General features: G+C 30.5%; 1 protein-coding gene across 2 annotated transcripts in view; it reads right to left on the bottom strand.

The window, feature by feature from the left end:
- The window catches only part of LOC126832991 (bromodomain-containing protein 4-like), a 48,403-nt gene that overhangs the window by 28,250 nt on the left and 6,430 nt on the right, over positions 1 to 13,723 (bottom strand). For both annotated transcript variants that reach the window (XM_050564065.1, XM_050564064.1), the window contains exons 2-5: positions 6,526 to 6,735; positions 4,948 to 5,103; positions 4,062 to 4,097; positions 3,561 to 3,587 (exon numbers count right to left, since the gene is read on the bottom strand). In XM_050564065.1, the coding sequence (XP_050420022.1) occupies positions 3,561 to 3,587; positions 4,062 to 4,097; positions 4,948 to 5,103; positions 6,526 to 6,735 (429 nt within the window). The remainder of the gene's footprint in view (positions 1 to 3,560; positions 3,588 to 4,061; positions 4,098 to 4,947; positions 5,104 to 6,525; positions 6,736 to 13,723) is intronic.

Genomic DNA, 13,723 nt, shown 5'->3' on the forward strand with positions numbered 1-13,723 from the left:
CTGTATATACTATATAGTATATTATACACATAAGAGCCACTCACGACCTACTCCACAAAACTTATGTTCACTACGAGTAGCAATCGACGATTTATACTACGTTATCGAGTGGTAAAACAATAATTTAACGCGATAAATAAACGTCGATTGTATTATTATTATTACTATTATTATTATCGATACTCAACGACGCTGTTTAAATGAAAACGTTGAATATTTATCGTTTTAAACATATTCGGCAGGCGTATATGTGTGTGTTGTTATAAGCCAGCAGATAAACAAACGATAACGATAATAACTAATTGGTCCAACGTCGTTGTCACTCGTCTCACTTGCTGCATTATATATTATATTCTATATTATACACATCATCAGCATAATATATTATGTACATCGTTACGGTTATTATTAAGTGACCCGCAGCGTTCAAAAAGATATACAAATTTTGCCTCTAATTAAAAAAAATATATACTTTTTTCAATCTCGGAACCGATTTTTTACACACTTTAAAAAAAAAAGCACACTTGTTTGTTGAAAAGGTAGTTAAAAAGTACATCAACAATGGACAAACCGACCGACGGATTAAATATATACAAATATTACTGATTAATATAATATCATACTTTAGGATCAATAATATTATAATGTTATGTAATATGTGTATTTTAAACGGAGGAAATAATAACTATTCATTATAACTCATATAGGCAAACGTAAAAAAAAACAAGCACAGTAAAAATCCTTTTTTTATTCTAAATTATCTTTATAAGTATAAATAATTTACTTTGATCAATGCGTGTACAATTATCAGTGAAATAAATAAGCAGCTATGCAAAACACTTTTTTAAGTGAAAATACATAAGCGATATTTCATCAAAATAAAATAAGCAAAGATATAACAGTTATAAACCGATGCATTAATACTTGATAAAAGTAAAAAATATCGACTTGTACAAACACACATAAGTGATTTCTCATGTATAATACCTAATTAAGCCCGCCATTTAGCTCAAGTTGAATGATAAACCAAAAACGACAGCTAATTAATATTATCAATTAATATTTATTGAAGATTACTATAAAAACTTCATTCTAGAAAATAAATGAGCTATTTAGGTATAACTGAAGTGTATCTACATATTTGTATGCCTCCAATAATTTAAACACTTTTTCAGTTAGGACTGGAGTAGAAAAACCTAACCTAACCTATAGATATAATCTAGCTATAGTAGCCTCCTCGAGTCCCACTACAGCTAGATTTTTTTTTTACTCAAATTATTATAGAAATACGGTTGTAACGTATACGTTTAGAATTCATTTACTGCAACAATCGAACTAAACAGTTGTAGTAATATAAATAAATAGCAAAGCTGAAATAATAAACTCTATTGTGTGTTGAAAAACGACAAATATTTACCAAGGCCATAATCTATTTACATATTAAAAACACTTATTAAAAAAAACGCCAATCGGTGTGAAAACGTTTGAAATTTTAATCGACGAACAATAAAAGAAACGATGTTAATTTGTATTTATAAAAAACAAACGAAATAAAAAAATCGATTTAATATCCTAGTATGAGTCAAGTAAGCGGCTTACTAAACTTAAAAAAATTCATATAAAGCATAATGACGACTAGGATAATGAATAAATATTATCTACTACTATATTTATACGAGTGATTAAAACAGATTTAGAATTATCAGAATTAGTGTGCTCGTCGAGTTAAAAGCACACAAACACTTGTTTAACCGGTTAACATGCTTTTAACATCAAGCGTTTTTAAACTAGTTTTAGATTCAGCTAATTCGGTCCAAACCGGGCATTAAGGCAAGAAAATGTAGATATGTCACTATTTAAACATTTGATTAATGTGAGAAATGCGTCTCCTGTAAAAACAAGGTTTTTTGACATTCAAGGTACACTTTGAGATTTTTTTTTTTTTTATTAAAATTAAAATGTTTCAGCATATTACATGCTATTACAAGTTTTCTTACGTTCTAATTTTTTGAGATCTAAGAATGGTATTAGGCTGTACAATTTTTTTCGTGTTTCTGTCCCTTTTTTAAATATTAGCTGAAGGGTAGGGGGAATAAAAAAAAAATTATAAGTTTTTCTTGCACTGAGAACTAAAAATTGAGTTTCTTAAAATGTGGTTGTTTAAAAAAACAAAAAAAATATTCAATTCGGTCAAGTAGTTTTCGAGAAAATGTTCCTGAAATAAAAACTCTGAAATGTCGGTAAAACAATGTTATATTCATTAATTGCTGTAAATGTGGATACTTAACCTAACCAAAAATAACTTTTACCTTGATATAATCTAACCCAACTAAAAGTTTTAGGTGTACCATACATAATTACTTAAGGTGTTGAGAAATTGTACCTATTAAGAATTTAACCGATTAAGCGGTATTGTTACTAGTTACCTATCTATAGTAGTCTAAACGAGTGAAAACGATAGTTAAGTTTTTTTTTTTTGTTATACCGCTATAAAAAAAATTGCAAATATCGCCGCCCTAGGTCTACTGCAACTTATTTTGTGGTAAACAGCGATCAGATACGAACGGAATTATAATAATAACAGTAATACACTTGTCGAAACACGACTCACGACGTGTGGTGTATGTACACACACATACACACACACCGTAGGTGCGTTTAAGGTTATTTTCGATTGAATCACATGTATTGGCAATGTTTGCTATTTTATCTCCGTTGGAACCGCGCCACGTTCTTACTGCTTTACATTCTTTGCCGAATACGAATTTCGTTTAAAGGTTGTTGAGCGAGTTTAATACATAAATTGTGTACTATGTATACATCATATTATAAGTTTTTTAAAAACAAAACGTCGTGTATTCATATCGGTACCCATCGTTTTGAATGTAAATATTAAAAACAGGGTAAAACCCCCTCAATATTTTTTTTTTTATCAAACCTAGTAAAATTTAGCGTTAAAAACACCTTTGTAATTTCAATACTATACAAACAATGAGTCTCGCTTTACTAATAATTTATGACTTCGAATAAATTAAAATAACACACACACTCACTCGATATTTCTATAATATATTTATTTTATAAAAACGAACAATGTAATCGGGGTGTTGTGGTAACGAAAGAATGCTTTAGACAATAAATATGGCATATACTATAAGTAACACGCAAAGTCATAGCAGAGTAAGCACCAAAAAAACCAAACGATTTTTTTAAATTTAAGTCCGGCAAATGTTTAGTATTTACCCCCCCCCCCTCCCAAAAAAATGGAGCGTTAACACAAAAATTACCAGGATCAGGTTTTTTCTTTTTAAAAAACCATGACCCAGTTAAGTTTATTGGGTTGTAAACAAACCCATATTTTGGGCAAATACCGAACATTGCTTTTTATTTCGAGTTTAACAATAATTGTTATGCTGATTTCGCATAGAATGAACCAAAATAATTTTCTAAATTTATTGCCTACTTTTTAATTTAAGCTCCGGTAAAGAATATAATAGTATAATATTATAATTAAATAAAAATATATAAAATTCAGTTTGGTCGGCTATACCGACGCTTACCTTGTCGCCGTCATCTTCGCTATCACACTGCAAAAAATACATAAAACAAATTAGCTGATATATAGTATGTTAAATATATATTTACAACAATAATTAATAAATAAATAAAATAATTAAACTATTTTTTAAACGGAACGAGTAACATGCGTGTTATGGCTTAATTTTTTTTCACCGAAAAAATCAGATATAATAAAAAAAAAGTACGTTTAACCGTCAACAGGTTTTCGAACAGTCTTCTAACGCAAATAAAACAAATCGGCTGTCTGAAAAATACACTAACGATTGTGTACAAATAGAAAAGTCATCAAACATAGTTGCAAATAAAATCGATCAATAATAAATGTAATATTAATGTCTTTGGAAAATCATTGAAAATGTAAATAGATAAAAAAAGTCGTCGACGCCAGTCATCGTAACTGCCATGTTTTTTTTAAAAAATGAAAACCTGTCGGAGAATTATATATTATAAAATTAATATCACCATTATTATAAAATACTCACGATGTATCCTCTTCCCGAACTGCAATTGCTACTCGCCTGCAACAAAAAAATCGAAAACGAACTTATAGCAAATGTATAGTTAAAATAATGTTTTTTTTAATCAAGGCCCACACAACTGAACCGGATGCTGGTATGCGCTATTTCCTTTTTTATTACTACTATTTAACCGATCTCGTTGTACGATTGGTTTGTTTGACCAACATTGGCAATCGACAAGATACATATCTGTAGGTACTCATCATGGTAACTTTGATCACTTGTGCAACAACCATAAACGTATACAACCTTATATGTACAAGCACGAGAATAGGCAAAAAAAAATCAAGCTCAAAAATGTATGGTTACAGCTAAAAATATGGGTTATGTATATTATATATAGACAAAAACACATACCTGCGGATCAGGTTTTTTTTAAACTCAGGTTTTTTAACTTGGTTAAGTATATTTATTAGTAAACCTACTACACATCTTAAATTTGGTTGAATACCAAACAACTGATAGGTTTAAACAAGTAGAATCTGCTAGGATTTAGATTTGAAGTGTGTTCATGCTAAAAATTATATTCCCCCAAACAATACAACAAATTCTGCCTTTTTTATGCTTGTTGACCAACACAACAATTGTATGCGACTGCCAAACCAAACTTAACCTTTGCAATAACTGCTAGACGTTTGTGCTCTTGATTTTACTTACTTTTCACATTGTTTAATTGTTCCATCTATCGTTCGAATATGGGCCTCGGTTTATTCTATCATAAATTATATTTTTATGCTAATATTTAACTCCCTGAGAATTTCAATCCAATCGATAAATTTCACTAACTCATACTTTTCGTTTTTAGTTTAGAACATTACAAGAAAATATACATATAATTTGAAATACTTACGTCACTAGATCTATCCCTAGAACTAGATCGCCTGTGTCCGCTTTGGCTGAGCGAAGAGGTTTTAGCGCCGGAGGGTCTTTTGAATGACGAGTTGACCAACGAAGAATCGTTTTCTCCGCCATCGCTGTCATTCTTCAAGTCCAGTGACGACGAATTCTAGTACAATAATGAATTTTCCCATTGTTAAGCAGATCATCAATCGTTCAAAGTACAACTGATAGCCGGCTTACATTATGCTTAGTACAAATCATTAGTAATTGTAAATACTATTTAGAAATGAAATGGGTTGCTACTGCCTACTTGTCATCAGTAAATAAAAGGGAGTTTTATTCACTGGCACTTACGGTTTAGTACTATTTTTACCTGTTGACACGTGGGGTATTAGTGTGAGTGACAAGGACTAATGATTAGAACTAAGTATCGTGTAAACTGATCATTATTGTTGTCCTACAACTGTTTAAATAGTTAAGTAAAACATAAATAATCAATATGAAGGCTTTGTTTGTTTAGATTCGATTCTCGCGAGAGACAGAGCAGGTAAATGTGTAAGGGCCTACACGGTTCCTATTAGAACTGAACTACGTAACTTTCTATTCACAACTTTACTATACTAAGTTCCTACGACTTACACATCGTTCAAACCAAGCACAAACAAAACAAATTTCCTTCAGTCTTTTTCAGAATTGTGGCCGATAACAACTTAAATGTAGTTGGTGTGATTATAATCCGTTTGTTTTCTTGTGAGGTTATTTATAAAACGAGTAACGGAATAAAATGTTATTATAATAATTAATTTTAAATTAATATACGTGGTTTACCTTAAACTTTATAGAATCACAAATCATTATCTCATTAAAATTACAAATTAGATACTTAAACCTTCTTCGCCTAATCCCAAACAAACAAGAAATCCAGTCAACCCTTCTTCCCTCGCTCACCCCATTTTATTTTTAAAAACCACACAACTCTATTTTTTTTATACATAACATATAATTTATCCACTTTTTCTTTGGTTTACTTCAACCTTTAAATCCCTCTACATTAATCTCTTCTACCATTTTTACTACTTCACTTTTTCAAATATCATTATATTTAAATTAATGTTTATTCTTGTATACTCATTACACACGTCCATCTCAAAATTATCGTTTCAGCTACTTCCAGTTTCCTTTCTTCTCTCATCTCCGATGCCCAATTATGTAAGTTTAAACGTCGTGAAGTAAACGAATAATATGTTTGATTTGTCCTACTTGCTCTGTCTCGTGTGTGAGAACTCACCAAATCCCACTCGAGAGTCACATAAAATTAAAGTTGGCGATAAATCCGACCTAGTTAAGTATTTTAGGCGTACACATAATATTCAACATACAAAAGAACACATATTTTGGGTTTGATATCAACAATTTTCTGGGCTTGAACAAAAGAAATATCACTTTGACTTTTTAAGCGTTGGTTTGGTTTAAATTCAGTTTTTCGGTATACATAAACTACAATAGAAACCATATTTTCCGTACAAAACCAAAAGTTTGCTTGTGTTTATTCCATAACTCTGCGTTGTATCTAAAACCTAGAACTTACCTTGTTGTGATTAAAGTGGTTGGGCGTCGTAGGTGGACTGGGCACGCTGTATTCGGTTTTGACCGGCGTGACCGGAGTGCTCGAATTGCTGTCGTGGTGGTTGTTGTTGTTGTGGTTGTGCACGTGATTCCGATGGTGGTGTTTGCGGTGTGAAGACGGGTCCAAGCCCAGAGTCACAGCGCTTTTAACCAAACACTGTTGCACGCAAGTCTGAAAAAAATAAGTACTGGTTAGTGCTTTATTTTTAATGTTAAAAAACAGACAATTGCCTGCACGTTTTGTTTTGTTCTGCCAATCCTTTTTTGAAACTGTGATTATGCGCTTCCCCCTCCCCCTTTTGTTGAAAGAAATCACTCGTCGTAAGTAACGAGGCGCGATTTGATAAGTGTCGCACGGCGGGGCGGCTTAACGTTTATTATCTTTTGTTGTTGCACTTCGCCTCGTGTTCTCCTTGAACATGTATGAATCGCCAGCGTAAACTCCAAAGAGCTTTTTAACGAAGCCCACAACAACTTATTATTCACACGCCGTCCCTGTTTACTATTACATAATACAATAATCATGTACAAGACATACGATTTTACACTAGTACTTGGGGCCGCCTTCAGCACACTTTACGTACACCACAAACGACAGTCGTTCTTCCCCTATCTAAACTTAATTAGAATTGAAAAACAAATGCAGTCCATAATTGGGGAATGAGTAATCTACCTCTTCGGCCGTCATCATTATACGATTGCTTACAAATGGTTAACACATAGGACTTTTACACTTCAACAAAAACAGCCAACAGAATACAATGTCACTACCAAAAAAATAAAACTACTGGGCCTTAAGTTTGTTTAATTTAATTGAAAAATGTAAAATATGAAGATTCTTAAAGAAGAGCATCTTTGTACAGTTTGTTTTTCTTTATCTTATATATTATAAGACTAGGCAGATTAATATGCATTAATAGAGCTTAAAACCAACCCATACCCCTCCACATAAAAAAAAACTATTTAAATCAAGGTTTTAAACGTTTTGAACACAAATCATTTTTAAGTAAAACATTACGTTCCAAGCAGTTTTTAAAACAGCTATGTTAAAATGATTTTCTTTTAAAACAAATCTTTTCTGGTATCGAGTAGAAACTTTATATTGACTTGTGAAATAAAAGCGAATCAAGATTTTCTTACGAACGACTTAAACTGAAACTTTTAGATAAAGTTTAAGGTAACATATGGTTTAAAATATGTCGACACTACAATACCACCACTTATCTAGCAAAAGAGTAAATTCTTGTTACAATTTTTAATATACAATTTGATTCACTTACTACTTTTCCTTACATTTACTATAAATATATATATTATACAATTGGAAAACAACAAAACTAAAACTCGAAAAAGCCTTGCGTTTTTGTTAACGCTCAAAAAATTATTGGCAAAAAATATAGGTTTATGAAGTTCTATACGTATTCAAAAATACTTGATTGGATCTTGCTTTTTTTTAAACTGGGTTTAGCTGGGCATAACTGGGCCACCCTTGGTATATTGTGATATATTATGAGTTTCAACCAGTGAACAGTTTTTATTGACTGTTAATGGTAACTTGTCAATGAGCTTTACACAATTATTTTTAAAATACTTATATTTTAATAACAATGTTTCTAGTAAGGTTTTGATATCGTATTTAAGAAAATAAAATATACTCCAATAATTAAAATGTTTTTAATTCAGACATTTTTAGGAATACTGTTACAAAACTACCAAAAAAATAGTAGTCAGCTGTAAAATTACATAAAATTAATAAAAACAATTATAGGCAATACTGTATTGTTACTTAATTAGGAGCTTTCTTAACTCAACGTATTAGATCTATTGCCCTTCTCATTTTCTTACTTTCAGTCCAAAAACTTCGTCCAAAAAAAAGAGTAACAAAGTAAAAGTTGCGGCTTTTCGACTACATACCGGCAGTATTATATTATAGTTTCTTATCTTATAGAAGAGAGGTCACGATCACTTTTCTTATCTGCCTTCACTCAGGTCCATTACCGATTACTAATGTTAATCTATTTAGAATTGGACTCATCACAATCTTTACAGAGGGAAAGTATAATTTAAACTCGGGTATTGCAACTAAAATTAGAGAATTTTATTAAGTATATTTGTTATGTGTTTTACACTGTGAATAAACAGATTTAAATAAAATATCATCTATAAACAAACCGCAACTGCTCGAAACCTAAATAATTAAGTTTAATAATATTATGTTATGCTTTAATATAAATATAGGATTCACAGCGAGTATAATACAGTTGTCGGTTTGTTTGCTTCGGGTACGGTCGGTTAATTATCGGTAGGTCACGGTAAGTTATTATTTATGGCCAAAAAAATTAAACACACCGAAAGTATAATAATATTATTTGTAAACGATTGGTCCCAAGCGAATTGGTCGAGTCATTAATCTAAAGACGGGCATGTGTTATTGTTTTGAAACCATTGTCCGACCTGGGGGGATTGTTCTAAAATCAAAACCAGCTTAGACCACGGTGTTGTCCCCTCAAACTGACTTGTAAATCCCCGTTAAGCCAATCGTTTTCTTATCTTCTTATTCCTTACCTCTACTCTCTAAATATTTAGGGTCGACTACCCTAGATCACGACCTACTGAGGACCCCCATACGTTAAAATCTCTGATGATTTTTTTTTTTTTTGCAACCATTATTGCATTAACCTTGCTTGTTCCAATTTTGAAAATTAATTGTATCTTTCGCCTGATCTCAGTTCTCTTTTTGTGAACTATTGACGCAGAATCGCTAATCGAATTGAATTTTAAAATGGTTCCTCAACAAAATCCGTATTTTTTTAAATTTAAAATAGCTTTAGAAAATTCGTATTGATGAACAAAATTCCGAGCCCAAAAAATTACAGCGGGGTTATCTTTGTTTAAGCCCATAAAATGTTTAGTATTTACCCATAAAAGTGGATTTTGTTGTGTTTATGCATAGAGCAAATGTTCTCAACAAATATTACCGTAGCACCAAATATGTGCTTAAAATATTCTTCCGTGAGCGTCCTTGTACTCGCCAGTTATTATCTGGGCATAAAAATATTCTGAATAATATATTTATATTTTAGCCTAAAACCAATTATTATCAACAATTTTGTAATAAGAAAAACAGCTGTAGTTTTAATAATGTTGATTTCAGTAAATAATTATAAGAGTCGAGACTAATTATTCATTTTATTTTTATTTTTTGATAATCATAATTTTATACATAAATCTATTTATAACTGTTGTGTTTTAAGTAATAACTTAATACTAATGTTTTTATCTTAAATTATGTTCTAAACATTAATGCATAAAAATATTAGGATAATGGGATTTCATTTTAACAAAAACTTTTACAATAAAATGTGTGTTCATTATTATGAGGATGAGAAATTATTATACAAAACAAAAAAAAAAAATATATATATACCGCAAACTAGCATTATAAATACGTTTTACAAATCAGTAGATTTTGAGATATTTTTTCTAACGATAAAGTGTAAAAAAATAAAAAGTTTAAAATACTCTTGGTATTAAAAAATATTCCCGAGGCATTTCTCTAGAATTAGCTAAACCCGGGTTTTTTAAAATAAACCCTCATTCATTTAAGTCTTTTTATGTATTATATTGTAACATTGCATATTTAAGTTAATATATAAACTATCCTACAAAAAAAAAGAAAAAGAAAATGCGCTAAAAACGTTTGATGTACGAACTATAGGTCAGCTGACTCCCTAACTAACATTCACTCTATCTGGTGTGTGTCTATTTTTCTCTATTATTATCACCATGGGAGCATTTCTGTGATAGCTGCAAAACTTATTTTGCTGCCGTTGCCGTTTGCTGCGTAGTGTGTTGTGCGGTAATTAGCGTTGTTTCCAAAGACCTTTGAAATGTAAAACTCAGCACAAACTATACTCGCTCGGGTTCGTTGTCTTTACGGGTGGCATACCATTATTTATACACACAATCACGCGGATTACCACCGCTAGGTTTTTAAGTAGTCCCTACGGTTTATTATGCGTGTACATTACCAACAACAGTCGACACACTTGTGTGTAAACTATCACGAACGATGAAATATTTTTATTATTTTGCTGTACCGCGAATAAGTAATTATGTAAATAGTGTTTCGAGTATCTATCGGAACGCAATTGAACCCACCAAGTGCCGAGGGAGCCGTAAAACCATCTTTACTTTAATTACTTTGCCATATAAAAGCCAAGTGGCTCCGAACCGTAAAATCGAAACGGCACAACGTTCCGCCCTGTATACATGAATTTTCCAAATACACAAAAACACACATATGTTACACGGGGTGATTAAAAGACATTACATTTATCTTTAAATAATTGCGATTTTGTAGTTTGTCTTTTTACTCATGTTTCTATGTACAAAATTATAAATTTACCAAATATTTACCCTTTTATTAAAAGCATTTTACAAAGCTCTCTACATTTTTAACCTTACAAGTCAACGTATATAATTATTTTTAATTAACTACTTTTTAAAATAAGATTAATTTGCCGAAAATGTCGACTCTGGTCGACAACCAGTTTTTAATAATAAATTTTAACCTCATTAAAGTTTTAAATTTAAACGGAACAAAAAGTATACTTCCCTCCTCCACCCTTCTTTCCGGCCTAACTATTAAACTTTAAAAAAAATTATTATTCATAACTGGCTATCGCCTATCGAACATTCGAAAATGTTAGTAATTTATTAAGTTAAAAAGTTAATAAAATATATACGTTACTATTTCATAAATCTCTGAAATTTAACAACAAAATACACAAATTTGAATATTGTCTAGTATTGTAAAATAACATTTACTTTAATGTCTTCAAAAAGATAAACTACAAAATTGTAATTATTTTCAAAGAATATACAGCAAAATATACACACACCACTTATACGATATGATGATGCAATAAACTGTTTGAAAAAATATTTTTTGGGTATATGCATAAGCCTAAAAAAACCAATATACCCATATTTTCAGATAAGTATCGAACATGTGTGGGGCTAAAAAAAACCCCCGTGATGTTATATTATAAGTTTATAGGATTTTTGAATAACGATAGTCATAAAAAATTAAAACCTAAATAGTTTTGATTTGTCTATCTAGTTATAAACCTAAAAAATAGGAATCAAACAAAAACAGCTGGTCTTTTTATAATAACCCAATAGCAATGGAGACATTTTAGGAGGAATATAATTTAAAAACAAAAACAAAAGGTTAATATAAAGACATATGTTTTACAGAAATAACAGTCTTGTGACAGTTTGTTATTTTAATATTTTTAATCGTGTTTAACAAGACATATGTAGCTGAGTAAATAAATTGTTTGTATTTGATATTAAAAAAAGCGCCAACCAAATAATATTTGTACTTAACCTTTACTAGGATTCTAACAAAACTGCACAACATCTTTGCAAATATTCCAAAGTACAAAATTACAATAACGTAAGAGTATGTATGTATTGTTCTAATGCCAATGTCACACCTGTACATTTATAAGTTTAAAGTGCCTTCGTCAAAATTACTGTCCTGAAATAGCTTATAACAACACCGTAATTCCCCATTCAAGGGAAGAAAAATACTTGGGCTTGTTGTTCGACAGGAGACTCGCTCGGAGACCCCATCTTAAAAGCAAACGGAAACATCTAAACACTCGCCTACATCTTATAACAACGCTCATTCAGTCCAATCTGAATATTTATAACCGTTTACTTTTATACAAAACCCTCCTTCTACCAATGTGGTCTTACGGTATTGCTCTTTGGGGTGCCGCAAAACCCTCAAACATCAGGACAATTCAGGCGTTCCAGTCCATATGTCTTCGCTTGGTCACCAAAGCCCCGTAGCCACAAACAACTCCCTTCATGAAGACCTCAAGGTCGCAACAGTCAAAAAGACTGCATCTATATTCTACCTAAGACTACACACCAAAATGCAATGCCATTCAAACCGACTTATCAGCCAGCTGCACTCAAAAACACATCCGGGCAATCCAAACAGACGCCTCAAACGTAATTGGTCAATTAATTTGTAAATTAACTTAATTTAAATTCTTATGTACGGGTGGCTCTAATGTGAGCCTCCTCGCCGCCCTGTCATTATTTCTTCCAGCAAACTGTATATAATTTAGTATAGATTGTATAGATGTTTTATTGTAAAATATAATGTACACTAAATTATTTCTATTATGATCTTTACCTTTGGTAAAATATCGAAATTGTGTAAAGTTATTTTGCTAAAAAAATACATAAATAGCTATAGTCTATAACTAATATTACAAATGGTAAACGGGAAAATAGGTATTCCAAAATCCACGTAAATTGACTTCATGTCACTATAATCACATTCGTTACCAACTAAGTTATTATTATATTATAGTTGAGTTTTTGTTGCATACATTTTGTATTTTAATGACCATTCACAAAAATAAAACAACTTATTTTTCCTAACGTAAAACCGGTTTATTTTATAAGACCTCGGAGTAGCTGAGAATTTTGTCTAACAATAATAATTATAGCAACATAGGCTTTATTGATTCTACATAATTATAATGAATTTATTAATATTTTAGTTAGGTTTTTATATTTTTTAATAATAATTTATTATTTTGAGTTTAAGACAATTTTAAACCCTTTTGTGTTTTTACAACTTTTTAACGTAAAATAAAGGCAAATATTTAAAGTTTAAGCTATATTTTTCCTCTTCGTATTCTAGAATAAATCAAATAATCTTTTCTAAATGATAACGATATTTGTATAAGTATAATTTAAGTATTATAAAAAATTTGTTTCCGAAATAAATACTAAAATACCTAACTGAGACTATATAAAACAACTGTAACATAAAGCGCAATACTATTGTAAACTATTTGTTTTGTCATTTAATTTTAATGGGCTTAACACACTTAAAAAAACAATACACTTTATAAAAAAAATTAACAAATATTTACTCAATATAATAAAGCAAATGATAAATGACAGGTAATGCCAAAAATGTTTTGAAACCATACTCAAACATCTAATTTTAATTTCGATGTTGGTTTTACAATGTATATTTTTTGGGTATAGACATTTTTTTTAATTAGATTTGTAAGATATTAAAAAAAACCATTATTACTGTTTGCGTTAACTACAATTAAAAT

The sequence above is a fragment of the Adelges cooleyi genome, unplaced genomic scaffold (genome assembly GCF_023614345.1).
Source record: "Adelges cooleyi isolate 19-005CV unplaced genomic scaffold, UGA_ACOO_1.1 ACOO_flye_CR_arks_rails_tigmint_CR_PRNA_168, whole genome shotgun sequence".
Lineage (NCBI taxonomy): Eukaryota > Metazoa > Arthropoda > Insecta > Hemiptera > Adelgidae > Adelges > Adelges cooleyi.